General features: G+C 31.4%; 2 protein-coding genes across 2 annotated transcripts; both read left to right on the forward strand.

Annotated features, from left to right (window-relative positions):
• The first annotated feature begins 948 nt into the window (after nt 1-948).
• LOC18042251 (secretory carrier-associated membrane protein 4) lies at nt 949-6,264 on the forward strand. The gene is made up of 12 exons (XM_006432582.2): nt 949-1,221; nt 2,014-2,127; nt 2,223-2,285; nt 2,428-2,461; nt 2,549-2,671; nt 2,933-2,995; nt 3,101-3,194; nt 4,245-4,290; nt 4,386-4,453; nt 4,755-4,803; nt 5,675-5,740; nt 5,958-6,264. Exons 1-12 carry the CDS (start codon nt 1,165-1,167, stop codon nt 5,994-5,996), a joined length of 816 nt encoding a protein of 271 aa, XP_006432645.1. The 5' UTR covers nt 949-1,164; the 3' UTR covers nt 5,997-6,264.
• A 3,256-nt stretch (nt 6,265-9,520) lies between these two features.
• Nucleotides 9,521-13,161, forward strand: LOC18042252 (phosphoribulokinase, chloroplastic). Its single transcript, XM_006432583.2, has 5 exons — nt 9,521-10,576; nt 11,819-11,903; nt 11,999-12,083; nt 12,283-12,527; nt 12,641-13,161. The coding sequence occupies exons 1-5, from the start codon at nt 10,017-10,019 to the stop codon at nt 12,887-12,889; spliced, it is 1,224 nt and encodes a 407-aa protein (XP_006432646.1). The 5' UTR covers nt 9,521-10,016; the 3' UTR covers nt 12,890-13,161.
• Nucleotides 13,162-14,842: the final 1,681 nt, after the last annotated feature.

The following is a 14,842-nucleotide window of genomic DNA, read 5'->3' on the forward strand; positions in this document are numbered from 1 at the left end:
TGGAGTGGGAGTGTGGAGTGTGGATTTCTCCCACTTCAGTATTTACTTACCTTAAAAAAAGGGAAAGTGAGAGTGAGAATTTGTGGGTCTCACCTAATTTTGGAGTGAGGAGTGGGATTCCCACTCCCATGGGGGGAGGTGGGAGTGGATTAGGAGGTGGGAGTGGGAATCCACTCCCCCCTCTTCCCATTTTATCCTTATAAAAATAAATAAATAAATAATATTTAATAAAATAAATAATATTATATTTAATAAAATAAATAATATCATATTTATTAAAAATAATAATTATATCATATTTATTTTATTAAATTTAATAAAATAAAAATAAATAAATATTATATTTAAATTAATAATATTAAACATTAATTTTAATAAATATTAATTATTTATTTAATTAATAATAATAAATATTTTATTCTAAAAAAATATTAATTTTGTACTATATTATCAATAATAATATTTCATTTGTGTTGCTATTATTAATAATTTTTATTCACATAATTTAAATTTAAATTAATAAAAAAATTATGATTTACATAATTAAGAATATTAGTAATTATTATTAATTTATAAATATAATAAAATATTTATTTTGTTTTCTAAATATATTTTTTATTAATTTTTTAATTACAAATTATAATTCTGTACATAAGGATAAAATGATAATTTAAAATAATTTACTCCTAATCCAAGACAAAGTAAACAAATAATTAAGATTCTGATTGACAATCCATACTTTCATTTTCTAAGTAAATACCATATTCTCACTCCCACTCCACACTCCTAATCCAAAGATTCCCACTCTTCAGAATTCCCACTCCAATCCAAAAAGTAAACGCAAGTATTGGGGATTTTTTTTTGTATTCAATACAAAGAATAAAGATCTTAATTAAATTTTTACCCACCAATTTTCCTTAGGTTTAAACGTAATAATTCAAAATTCTAGTGGCAAACGAAGCAATGATGATACCTTTACAACTGATATCCCGCGTAGTGTACAAGCGAAGATAAAAAGGTGAACGCTGAAGGCTGAAAGCACAGCACCGCACAGCACCAGCAGCAACTAATAGCAGTGTTAGTGAATTTGCGAAGTTAGGTGCAAAATTTAGGGATCTGAAAGAAAGAAAAAAACCAAAAAAAAAGAAGAAAAAACACGAATCAATGAATCGCCACCACGACCCAAATCCCTTCGATGAAGAAGAGGTCAATCCATTTTCGGTAATTTCAATTTCTCTCTCTCCCTTTTTTGCCCCTTCTCCAGATCTGTGCTCATAATTGTTCTTTTTTTTTTAATTTGTTTATTTATTGGGCGTATTGTCGGAAATGGATTTTGATCCGGATCTAAAATCCTAACTTTGTAAGCCTTGATGATAAATTGTAGGGAATTTTTTAAATTGTGATTTGGACAAATATTTGGTAGCTTATGTAAATTTGAAAATTTTCATTTTCTAGGAAACAAAATTAGTTCAGTGATAGTTCGTGAATAAGTTCATTATTTTATATATATATATATATATATATATATATATTCGTGCTGGTAATAGGATATAATGAAGTAGTGATATCAAATTGCTGTACTTCGAAATGCGGATGGATAGAAAAAAGTTCAAATGAGGTGGCTTTATATGTGATGTGGTTAGTAAATTGTGGAACTTGAATCTTGCTTCTGTAAGGTGGATTGACGCTAGGGCTGAATGAAAATCCAGTGAATCGTGATGGCATATATGTGATATTGACAGATGATGCTTGCATTTTGATAAGTAGATAATGTAATGATTACAGGCAAATGTGTGTATAGCAATATATTATTTGATTACTGGGTCATTATGGGTTGCTGCAATTCTGCCAGTTTAAAATGCTGTGGTTAGGTTACCAATAGTAGAGATACTCTTTTTTTTTTTTTTTTTTGGCAATTTAATACTATAGAAGTTTCATTTACGAAGGATTTTTTTTTCTTTTTTATTTGTTACGTTTCTGCTACTTTGTGTCACTTATTGGGTTTTCTTGTAGAATGGCCCGGCTGCTCCTGCATCAAGGTCACAGGTTCCTTCTGTGACATCTGAACCTATTGGATTTGGACAGAAATATGGGGCGACAGTTGATATTCCACTAGATAATATGAACGTAATGACTTCTCTGCTTCCAGTGCATACTTGATTTCCTAGGTGAATTGGGTCTTCTTATCACATTGTATTTTTTTGATTTTTTGATTGGTGCAGGAGCCTAAGAAAAAAGAGAGAGAGCTTGCATCATGGGAAGCAGATCTTAAAAGGAGGGAAAAGGTTAATTTTGTTAATCTCTCATTAAAGGCTTGCTTTATTCCCTTCAATGTTACATTTTCTACTCTCGTTCATAGCTACAGTGACTCAGTTACGTTTGGCTTCGTGTAGTTGTCTTACTTACTTTTTATTTGTTTAAATCCAGGAAATAAAACGAAGAGAAGAGGCTATTGTCAAAGGTTAGTAATTGAGACCATAATCATTTTGCTGTCTTAGTAGTTTCTCTTTTATCTTCTCCCTGATATTCTTTTGATGGTGCACATCAGCTGGCGTTCCCACAGACGATAGAAATTGGCCACCTTTTTTTCCAATTATTCATCATGACATATCGAAGGAGATACCAATTCATGCTCAAAGGCTGCAGTATCTTGCTTTTGCTAGTTGGTTTGGTATGGATGCTGAACTTTATCTACTTTTATGTTTTCAAACTATTAATGTGAAAAGTTTCTAGTCATATTTTGCTAGAAGTGTGTTTTTGTCTTTACTTACCAATGTTGGTGCTTGCTTAAATGATGAGGCATGACATTGAGTTTCTTCTATAGGACAATTGCTTCGTTTACGTTGCAAAATATGTAAACAGATTTTTGTTGCTTTGCTTTTTCGGTTTTACTTTATGGCAATTCTACATACGTTTGACCTTGTCATTGCAGGTATAGTTCTCTGTCTTGTATTCAATGTAATTGCCGTGATTGTCTGTTGGATTAAAGGCGGTGGTAAGCTCTTCTTTCATGGTCGTGGTTTTGAGTTTTAAGGACTATGTGTTAGGTTTTAGAACTATTATGGAACTTGAAACTTCTGACAAGATTGGCAACTTGTAGGTGTCAAAATCTTTTTCCTTGCAACAATTTATGCTTTGCTTGGAGTGCCTATGTCATATGTTCTATGGTACAGGCCTCTTTATCGAGCAATGAGGTAAGTATTGTGATGTTATATTCTTAAATTTTATCTAAGGCCAACCAAATAATGTTGATATACATGTGACTGACTGGATAAGAACGTTATGTTGAGCATAAAAAATATTCTCTTAGATGCAATTCGTTGATACGACAAGGATTGTCCAATGGAAAGAGTTGTATATTTCTCTTAGCATTTGGACCTAGGAGAGAGAAGATCAATTGTTTTATTGTTTCATTTATTTTAAAAATATTTTGGCTATTTAACTGGATAATGTTACTTCATTGCATGACCTCTTTATAAGTCCTGTAATGTGTTTGTTCTTTATATTGATGACGAAAGTATATATAACTTAGAACTATTAGGCACCTCTTGGTCAGTGGATCTATTGCTTCTAAAGTTACCGCATCATGTTCTTTGCTCTGCACCTTGTATTTCAGAAAAGGGGTCAGTGACCACGTGAAAATTCATTATCTAAGACAATGTATAAACAAAGATAACCTCACCACTGTGTCTGATGGACGGTGAAAACAAAATTTAACTGGCATGAAAATGCCTTTCTTGGTTCCATAGGTTAGGCATAGGGATATGGAGCAAGCTGCTGACAATCTAAATTGTCATTTAAGTAACTTAAAGCCTCATGCAAAAGCCTATATTGTCAAGTGTAACTTCTTGACTCTGAGATATTTATTTTTCTGCTATTGTTTATGTTATTATTTTGATTTTTTTTATTTAACTGTTGGTGGTGTGTGGAAAGCTGTCCATGCTAAAACCTCGCCCAAATTGCCAGTCTATTTAACTGTGTCACTTGAACATTTTATATTTTGATTTTTCCTGTTTATATGGTTTGTTCTCCCAGTTAAATGTTTCTTTTTTAATTTTTGTATGATCATTTCATTGGGTGGTAAAACGCATGTCCGTTAACTGGTGAGAGGGAGCAACATATAATGACTTTGTTGTGAATATAGTTAGAAAAAAAAATGCTTGGATAATGTGTATTTAACCTTTGAAAATGTTGTTAGCATGAGAATCATGTATTCAATCAGCTAAGCCTGTCTGAAATTGCAGGACGGATAGTGCATTGAAGTTCAGCTGGTTTTTCCTGTTCTACTTGGTAAATTCCATAAATCTATCATGATTACCGATGAATCATTCTCATGATTAGTATCGTCTTTTTCTTTCCTTTGCTGACTGAGTTGTATCGCGCAGATCCACATCGGTTTTTGTATCTTTGCGGCTATTGCTCCTCCTGTTGTCTTCCATGGGAAGTCATTGACGTAAGTATCTTAGTTTTTTAATTTTCTCTCTCAGTTCTAAGAACCATGGTTGTTAACCATTGTAAATTTGGCTTGGATTTTTTTTTTTTTTTGCCCCTGTGGCAGAGTATAAAATTTAGCTTTTATTAGATTGAAATTATGGAAAAATCTATAATAGTTTTGTGGATTTTTATTGGGCTTGATCTCCCTGTGTCCTAGAATCATGATTGTTGACCTTGCTGGTGAAAATGTTTGAAGCCATTTCCTGTTTTTGTCCACTTCTATTTTATCTGTTTACAGATTCCTTTTGTTTCCATTGCAGGGGCATCCTAGCGGCAATTGATGTCATTTCTGATTCTCTATTGGCTGGGGTAAGTTGTGTGATACATCTTTCATTTATGTCTTTTATTAGCAATTGACAGTGGGTATTGAGCATATTTACTCATTGTCTTGCTACTTTGGTAGCATGCCTCTGAAGAAAATTTCATACAACTGATACTAGTTTTCTTTGGGTTTCATGTCAAATATAGCTGTATAAAGGAATATAATTTTATTGTCCATAGTCATCTGTTTTTTTTTTCTATCATTGGTGTAAATTATATTCCATTTGCAAAAAGGATTATAACCCCAATCATCTTCATTACGACATCATTGTGCGTCTGCAAGACTTCGTCGTGCAGTATTGGACATAAATGGATCACTCAGCTGATAAACTAGTTAATCACTGTTGAAAACTCGAAATGTCTCACAATTGTATTTGAAGATGAAAGGGTTGTCATACATACATAAAAGGAGGATTATTTGCGTATGGATTACTATGATGCGTTTTTTTCATCAGTAAGCTTTGTTGTGGTGCTTCTCACATTCAATATGAGTTGAGATCTCTAATGGCTTTGACCTATCAAGGAATGTAAACGTTAAACCTTCATTGAGAGGAAGATCAGTTTGTCATAGAAATACGAAATTATTACCATATTGCAAGATGCTCTTTTGCTTGTCGTTCTTGCTTCAATTCTTTTATTTGGAGGAATTAGGGAATCTCAATTTCTATGGACTTGATTCTTCCAGGACTTGATGTAAGGCTATTATGTAGAATCTATTGTATTATACGGTGGCTTTTTAACTGTTTTAATGTTACTTTTTCTGGTTCTGGATGATTTAGTATCATATGGATGATGCTTTGAAAATTAGTTTCTTCTAATGTTAATACTTGAATAATGGACAATTCTGGTTTTCATGCAGATCTTTTACATGATTGGATTTGGCTTGTTCGTCTTGGAGTCACTTCTAAGCTTATGGGTTATTCAGGTTAGAGAAAAGTTCATTGATTTCAGTTAGTCCTTCAATGCACCTAGAAAGATTCTATATGGAGCGATTAACTACTGCATGTGTATTTTATCTAAACTATAAGTAACGCTAGCTTGCTGCTCAATCCCGCATGCTATTTTGGTTTTTTCACATTCTTTATCTATCCTTTGACTGATTTCTCCTTTCCCCCCCCCCCCCCCCCCCTTCTGTTGTGCAGAAAATTTACATGTTTTTCAGGGGAACAAGTGAGACATGATGCTGGGATCTTTTTTCGAGTTTGAAATTTTAGCACTGCTTGCTGCTTTGGAGGGCTGTTTAATATATTCTTCCACCTTCGATTTATGTTCATTATTTCTTTGTCCTGTTAGTTATATGGTTTTTTTCCCTCTATCCTTTGTTCTTTTTACTCATTTTCTTCTAGGTGAAAGACTGTACGAGTAGTTGATACAATAAGTTTGCTAAATTTGTGTTCTAGGAACTTTTATACCATTTTTATATATCAAATACGTGATTTGCTTTCGATATATAATGTGATTTTCCAAACTCATTAATGAAGTCACTGAAATTTTTAGAGTGTTTGAAATGATACGATAACTAAGCATGATACAAAGATACAATATTTACTTTATAATTAAGAAAGAAACCGATCATGTTTTATAATCCAGATGAATCGATGATGATTGGGTTCACAGGTTGAGAATAATTCGGTCTTTTTTTTATAATTTCTTTATTATAATCATTTACCCTCTTATTTTCTCTCCCTTTGTCTTCCCTCTTTCAGTCTTCCCATTTTCTTTCTTTTTTTCAGTTGACGAACGCCAATTACAATAATTGATTTTTTTAAATTTTCATTATTATTAAAATTATTGTTGTTATTATTTATTCAAAATAATTATTGTCAATAATAATACTAACATAACAATCAAAATCACATTAATAATAATAATTATTTTATTATAATAAATAATGATAATAATTAATTAAGGTTATTTGAGTAATGTGTAATAATATATTATGATTATAAAACAAAGTAAATATATGAATAATAATACAATTTATTCCATTTGATTGTAATTCTTTCAGTTAAAGTAAATAATTTATTATAATTTTTATTTCAATCTATTTTTATTCTAATTCATTTCACTTACAGATTAGTAAATACAATATTAGAGTGCGTTTGGAATTGAGGTGTTGTAACTTAAAAGCTACAGTTGCTGTAGAAAAAAAATTATAATTATAAAATAAAAGTTAACAATATATAGTAAATATAAATTTTAAATAATAATGTTGATAAAATTATTAAAGATATAATAGATTTTTCATTATATAAGTAAAAAATTATATTAATATATTTTTCAAGTTACAGCAGTTAGTATTTATCAAATATTTTAATATTAAAACTTTTAAATTATAAATATCCAACTCTAATTCTAAACGCACTCTTAGTACATTGACTTTTGAAAGGATAGTAAAACCCATTATCCGTTTAATAAAAATATTGAGGGAATAATGTCGTCAACGCGGTCAACTTAAAAAGATTATTTTATAATTGATACCAGGTAATGAAAGAAACCGAGTCTCTTGCGCTGCCGCAATTTTTTCCACTGTTTTGAAGCATTCTATAGCTTTTTTGTAGTTGTTTTATCAACCAATATTCAAATGAAAAAAATAATTCACTTTGACCACGGAACTCTTTCTTTTCCAATAAATCAAGAAGGGGAAAAAAATATTACCAAAAGTTAGTATAATTTATTTATTTATTTATTTTAAGCATTGCTTAGGAACCTAGAAGCATCCACACACAGTGGAGACTGTCCAAAGAAAATTATTATAGTAGTATATGTTGACTGGTTGAAAATATAAGCTATTACTTTATTTGGCTTTGATTTTCATCACTATTTTGTTTGATTAATAAGATAAATAGAATATTACAAGAGTAATGTTAGGGATTTTAATAATTAAATTTTAATTATGAAATTTATTATTTAATATGTAAATAATATATAATAATTAAGAATTAAGTTAGGACTTAAATTATTAGAATCTCAGGTATCATTAATATCACGAAAAAATTTGAAACAAAAAGTACTTAAACTGTGAGAGCATAGATCATTTAATTGAGTGGATGTTTAGAATTGATAGGCTTCTACTAAATTCTGAGCGTGCACGAGTCAAAGTTTTAAGCCTGGCAAATATTTAGATTAATTTACAATTAATGTTGACAGCCACTGATTGTTTCCATGACAGTGAATTAAAACCTCAATAAAGCTGAAACATACTATTAGTTAACTTTTATCTATTTATTTATTTATTGTTATTATTATTATTATTGTAAAGAATAACTTATTCACGAAGGATTCTTCAAATGATACACCATATTCTATTAATTAAATAAAGAAAAATATCCACCATCCATTCGTTTTTTTTAATTTTTTAAAAAATACATAATTTATTTTTTTGTTAGAATTCACCTAAAGTTACATTTTATTTCACTTTTTCACTTCTGTTTGGAATCCGTTAAGAAAACTAACGGAATCTTAAAAAAAATAACAATTTTACCCCCAAACTAAAAAATACAATTTCACTCTAAAAAATGTAAAAAATAATCAGATTTAATAATGAATATCATTATTGGTACGTTAATGAAGTACAAATAAATCTTAACTACTAGAGATTATAACTCAATGAATAATAAAACTCTACTTATCTTAAATTCAATTGATGGTTTGCGAGATTGAGCTATTTTTAATACTACTGTTATAATTTAGCATTCTAATTACAGACATATTTAAAAAAAAAAAAACCTTGCATTTGATAGTTGTGGAATTAATTTCTTTATTGACCGATGGGGAAAATAATTGGATTTAATCTAATTATTTTTGGTAATTTTTAGGGTGAAATTGTAATTTTGTTTTGGGGGGGGTAAAATGATCATTTTTTTAAGTTTCTGTTAGTTTTCTTAACGGATTCTAAACGGAAGTGGAAAAGTAAAACAAAATGTAACTTTAGGTGGATTCCAGAAAAAAAAAAATTATGTATTTTTAAAAAAGTTGGGAAAACCGGGTGGACGATGAATATTTTTTCATTAAATAATTTTATTTATTTTTAAAAATACTTTGTATTAAATTAATGCGATATTTTATTCAGTTATACTATCCATTGACATATGTTATTAAATTTTAACACTAATGATAATTGATTAAAGTCAATCACCAGTTATTAATAATTAGTGCCATATTAATTGGGATACAAACTATTTATTATAAATTTCCAAATTGAAGTGTTATAGTATACAAAATTATTATAATTTGAACTATATATAATTTTATAGTAAAATCCAGAGTCTACATAAACCTTCTCAAAAATCTACTTCCGTCAACAATTTTTTTTAAAAATAAAAATATTTTTTCTCCTATATTTTATAAAAAAAAAAAATACTATAAAAATTTGAATTGATACCCTCAACAATTAATTACTTATGAGTTACAACTGAAGGAATTAGAAGATTGTGGTCCTCATACCTCAATGAAAATGAAAGAAGTCCAACTTATAGATTGTGAGATTAAGCACACTCAGCCATACTTTCTAACAAGTGTATTGTATAGTCCAAAGATTGAATTGGACTGCGTACAATTTACCATCTTCATATCTCCCCTCCACTCCACACCCCAAACTCCTAATCTCCAAACAGCCACCACCCTCGTGCCACGTGTCGCCCCACATATCCAAAACTGCAACAAATCACCACCACGCTTCTCCATCCCTTTGTTTATCACAAATGCCATGCCATTACCTCATCATCTCATCAACAATTCCATCCCCCCCCTCTTTTTCAATTATTATTTTTGCATTTTCTGAGGTAGCCAAGTTAAATAAAATGACAATTATACCCCCCACATAATCACTTAATCCCATTCATTGTCCCTTCTTTTCTCTCCTTTTAACATCACCTCCAAAATTTGTCCAAACCAAAGGGTACTCACAGAAACCCGTAAAACTAAAACAAATAACACATCACTCTTCCATGACAGCAAGTAAAACTGTTTGCTTTCCAAACTGCCATCTGTTTTCTTTCATCCCATGATTTTTGTCCTTTCAATTATATATACTTGTGCTCCAAAATTTGCCTCTTAAAAATCTAAATAAGATTCCAAAAGGTATCCCATCTCATCATTTTCATGTCTCATTTCAGAATTTAGCTGAAAGAATCCTAAAACGTTCATTTCTGCTCTAGCAGCAGCATCCCTCACCGAGCCAAAAAAAAAAGAGAAAGAAAATGGCCATTTCCCTCAACTCACCATGCTCTCTTTACTCGCCAACAAAAACCCACTTGGGTTTTTTCAACAACCAAAGACAACTAGCGGTTTTTTACAACAAGAGAAGCAGCAGCAGCAGCAGCAGTAGCAGCAGCAAGCAGAGAGGATGTCTTGTGATAACATGCTCAGCAGGTGACTCACAGACAATTGTGATTGGTCTGGCGGCAGACTCGGGGTGTGGCAAGAGCACTTTCATGAGGAGACTAACAAGCGTCTTTGGTGGAGCAGCAGAGCCACCAAAGGGCGGCAACCCTGATTCAAACACTCTCATCAGTGAAACCACCACTGTGATTTGCTTAGATGATTATCACTCGCTTGACAGAACTGGAAGAAAAGAAAAGGGTGTCACTGCACTTGATCCTAGAGCCAACAATTTTGATCTTATGTATGAACAGGTTAAGGCTATGAAAGATGGAGTGTCTGTTGAAAAGCCCATTTACAATCATGTCACCGGTCTCTTGGACCCCCCCGAGCTCATCAAGCCCCCCAAGATCCTTGTCATTGAAGGCTTGCACCCAATGTAAGTCAAATTTTAGCTTTGAATTCAGTACGGTGCTGAGTTTTGTGTGAGTATTTATAATATATTGAGGGGTAGTTATGAAATAAGAAATAAGAAATAAGAAATAAGAAATAAGAAATAATTAAAATTTAACCATGTATTAATATAAATATACATGGGATAATAAAATTCGGTTCAACTCAGAATCTAAATTATTTATTAAGGTATTGACTTGTTTCTTTCCTCAGGGTTGGTGTTTTTCCTCTCTTTAAAAAATTAGATGGGTTCTTTTATTCTGGCCATTCATAAGAATCGTGAATGAATTGAAAGACTCTTTTTTTTAGTATTTTAATTATGTCTTTTGATTTTTTTAATTTTTAATTATACCAAACAAAAATATCTTTCCTCTTGTGGATCATATTTATTTATTAATTTTCGACCGCATGTATTTGTTTTAATTGATTCCTAAACTTTTGTGTGTACTTTTGTAAGTTTGTTTGTCGCCCACCGTATTAAGGGGGGGGGGGGGGGGTAAAGTTTGGTGGTAATGACATATTTAATAAGATATGACAAATTAACTTTTTTGATCCAAATATGAAAATTTAAGGGGCTTTAATGATATAAACTCTTTCAGAGTTATGATTCTTTGGCCCATTGAATATAAACTCTTTCACTTCCGAGATGAGCCTTTATGATTCTTCGGCCCATTTAATTTTCTGTTACGAGGGTGGCAATATTTCCACCATTTTTTGTTATTACTATTTTATTTTTATTTTGCAGTGACAACTTTATAATCAGTATAATATTTAAAAAGTAATACTAATTAAGTCATTATTATTATTATTATTATTTTAATGCTTGGTTTGGCTTGATTATGGTTTATAATTATTGGAATTCAACACACACACACACAAAAAAAAATGTATAAATAAAATGTTAGGAGTACTTTTGGCATAAATGGGGTGAATTTACAAAAAAAAAATGAATTTTTAAAATTTTAAAGGGATGTATTAATAAAAAGGGTGAGTGCGGGAAAATATCACCAGTATGACCAGCCTTGTTGTTAACCCCATTTCCTCTGCATTTATATGTTTTTGAGCTTGGACTCGTCTATTTATTTTTATTGCTTTCAACAATATGCTTTTAGTTATCACCAGAAAGTAAAAGCATTTTGTAAACAAAATTGCTGAATTTATTGCATTTTGATTTAAATTCCTCTTATTGTTTAACCTGCTTAACCATAAATGCGAAACAAATATGTAGGTATGATGCTCGGGTGAGAGAGCTCTTGGACTTTAGTATCTATTTGGACATTAGCAATGAGGTTAAATTTGCATGGAAAATTCAGGTAACTACTTTCTATATTTAATTAATAATAACACTTAGCAGGTATTTATGATTTTGTATATATTGTAAGTTGTAAACATGTTGCAATCAATGCAGAGAGACATGACAGAGCGAGGACACAGTCTTGAGAGCATCAAGGCTAGTATTGAAGCCCGAAAGCCAGATTTTGATGCCTATATTGGTAAACCTTCGTATAGTCATGTTAGACTTGACCTAAATACTAATGTTGGATTGTTACATTTAAGTTTTCTTGTCAAATACTCAATTAAATGGTCATGCGTTAAAATCTCCATGTATCATCTTTGTCTACAGTGCTTGTTAATATTTGCTATCACAAAAGGAACATAACCAATGTTTTGTTTTTGCAATTGTTGGTGCAGATCCACAAAAGCAATATGCTGATGCAGTGATTGAAGTGTTACCAACCCAGTTGATTCCGGATGATAATGAAGGAAAGGTTTTGAGAGTTAGGTTGATCATGAAAGAAGGAGTGAAGTACTTCAGCCCGGTTTATCTGTTTGATGAAGGATCAACTATCGAATGGATACCTTGCGGAAGGAAGCTTACATGTTCTTACCCCGGCATCAAATTCTCTTATGGCCCTGACGCTTACTTTGGCCATGAGGTAATTATTTCTCAGTAATCTATAAACTCAGATTTTAATTGGGTGGATTTTCTTTGTGATAACAAGTGATGCTAATTAATGAGCTATTGTGTTGTGTATGTTCATCTTCTTAGGTCTCGATTTTGGAAATGGATGGGAAATTTGACAGGTTAGATGAGCTAATTTATGTCGAAAGCCATCTAAGCAACTTATCAACCAAGTTCTATGGAGAAGTCACCCAGCAAATGTTGAAGCATGCCGATTTCCCTGGCAGCAACAACGGAACCGGTCTCTTCCAAACTATAGTTGGATTAAAGATTAGGGATCTCTACGAACAAATCATCACCAGCAAGGCTGCGGCTCCGGTAGAAGCGAAAGCTTAAACACTGCCTTGTAATATTAAACAAGGCAACACAGATAAGTTGCCAAAAATCCATCTATTCTTTTCCGAGTCCCTTTTCTTGTTTCAGTTGAGTGCTAGGCCAGCATTTTCCTCTTAAGATACTCCTATGTATGTATTTATTTCATGTTGTAATCTATGAACACTTTGTTAATAACTCAATATAAAAATGCAAAAGCAGAGATGAAATTCAATCAAGAAGTGCTCATAGGCATTAAGTTGGAGCGTCTTCGAATTATACTCTTCTTCTCTTTCAATCAGTATAATAAATCAACCACTCGGCTCAGCCCGAGTGGCCAGGGCTGCTGCCCTTCGAACCCCCACAAAAGCATTGTGGGGTATTTCCTTTCTCAATTAATTTGAGTGAAGGTAGTCTTCTCCCTTACCCATGAGTGAGGAGTAGACATCCCTCGAATATTTGTGAGGGTTAAAATCTGGGTAGAGCTCCATTAGCATTGATGTAAGTTGGTCCCAGTAATTGTCTGATTTGTACATATCAATTATAATCTCATGTAATATGAGTTGTAATCTGAGCAATAGTCTCATGTAATAAAAAAAAATCAGTATAATAAATCTATTTCCTAGACACTAGAAAAGAATGCCAAGTTAACTTGGGATTCGAGAAAGCGCAAAGAAAACCCGCGTTGAAGGGATATTAATATTATAGTTCAAAAATAGTGCTGCTTATATTATATCTTCTTTGCATAATGTATTACAATTTTAAAATATTCCACAATTTTAAGGGGAACAGACAGTGATCCAAATTATCGGCATCTATTAATGTGAAATTAAGGATCATTGAAAATTTTTTAAGACACGCTTCATTTAGTGTTGTAAATGGGCATTTCTATTATTTTAAATTGTTGTTTGGAGTGTGACGTGACAACAGTGCCATTGAATTTGGGAGATCAAACAATTTTAAGGATAGTGCTTTGCGCTCGCTTTAACGAATATTTTGGATGCTGGTCTTGTAACAACTTTGTGGTTTTAGGAAGCATCTTTTGGGTTAATAACGAAATTACATGTCCTTAACGTGCAACATGTTGTTTATAACTTCATTCATAGATAACATGTTGAAATATTTTGAGAGACCTGTGTGACATTATTGTTACATATCAAACATATATATGACATGTCGTTTTGTATCTAAAGAAGTTAAAACGTAAAATCCATATTAGGGTTCATTACTCCATTATGTGAATGACTTGTCATATTATGTTGGGGGCCTGTATGTCTTGTCGTTTATAGTTTTAGCGCATGGATGACAACACTTATAAAATTACTTTAATAAGTAAGGTTTTTAAAGTTATGTTATCAAAGGAATGAAATAAGATTGTTAAATTAGTAAATGATATATTAGATATTTTAAAAAAAAAATTTCAACCTCTATTCTGAAAAGTCAAAATTTGATTTTTTACTAGTAAGGACAAAATATTTTATTTAATTTTCGAAAGCCTACAAACAAAACAAGAAAAAAATTTAAAAAGAGTTTATGGAATTAAATAAGTATTTATAACCATTAGATAAGTCATAATAAATAGGCAATTAACATGCACAATGCATTAGTTTTAGTCAAAGGATATTTGGATTCATCCTCCAAAAAGAAGATCAACAGATTTGAATTAATGATGTCTTTCTAGATTTATAATGATGATGGAAAAAAGAAAAAGAAAAGAGAACTGGAAATTTGGATTCTACCTCCTCAAATATAGGTGCTTAATTCTTCTATTTTATTCTGATTTTCTGCATGCTCCATGATGAAGTCAAAAATATATTTCATGAGAGCTGTTTCTTTTTAATGATAGGGCAGCTATTTGATGATTTCATCTAGTCAATACTTCCACTATATCGAGTCAGACCAGGAGTTTGTAGAACCAACTCTATTGAAATTTCTTAATTTCCTTTTTTATCTAATCTTGTCAAATATTTTGCACAA

Source organism: Citrus clementina, unplaced genomic scaffold (assembly GCF_000493195.1).
Source record: "Citrus clementina cultivar Clemenules unplaced genomic scaffold, Citrus_clementina_v1.0 scaffold_5, whole genome shotgun sequence".
Lineage (NCBI taxonomy): Eukaryota > Viridiplantae > Streptophyta > Magnoliopsida > Sapindales > Rutaceae > Citrus > Citrus x clementina.

What these genes read in the sequence shown, in the direction of transcription:
- LOC18042251 (XM_006432582.2), top strand. Translation starts at nt 1,165, where the DNA reads ATGAATCGCCACCACGACCCAAATCCCTTCGATGAAGAAGAGGTCAAT. An exon ending in TGCTTTTGCTAGTTGGTTTG is followed by an intron (nt 2,672 to 2,932) that starts GTATGGATGCTG and finishes TTGTCATTGCAG; the next exon opens with GTATAGTTCTCTGTCTTGTA. An exon ending in CTGTTGGATTAAAGGCGGTG is followed by an intron (nt 2,996 to 3,100) that starts GTAAGCTCTTCT and finishes GGCAACTTGTAG; the next exon opens with GTGTCAAAATCTTTTTCCTT.
- LOC18042252 (XM_006432583.2), top strand. Translation starts at nt 10,017, where the DNA reads ATGGCCATTTCCCTCAACTCACCATGCTCTCTTTACTCGCCAACAAAA. An exon ending in AGATTTTGATGCCTATATTG is followed by an intron (nt 12,084 to 12,282) that starts GTAAACCTTCGT and finishes TTGTTGGTGCAG; the next exon opens with ATCCACAAAAGCAATATGCT. An exon ending in ACGCTTACTTTGGCCATGAG is followed by an intron (nt 12,528 to 12,640) that starts GTAATTATTTCT and finishes TCATCTTCTTAG; the next exon opens with GTCTCGATTTTGGAAATGGA.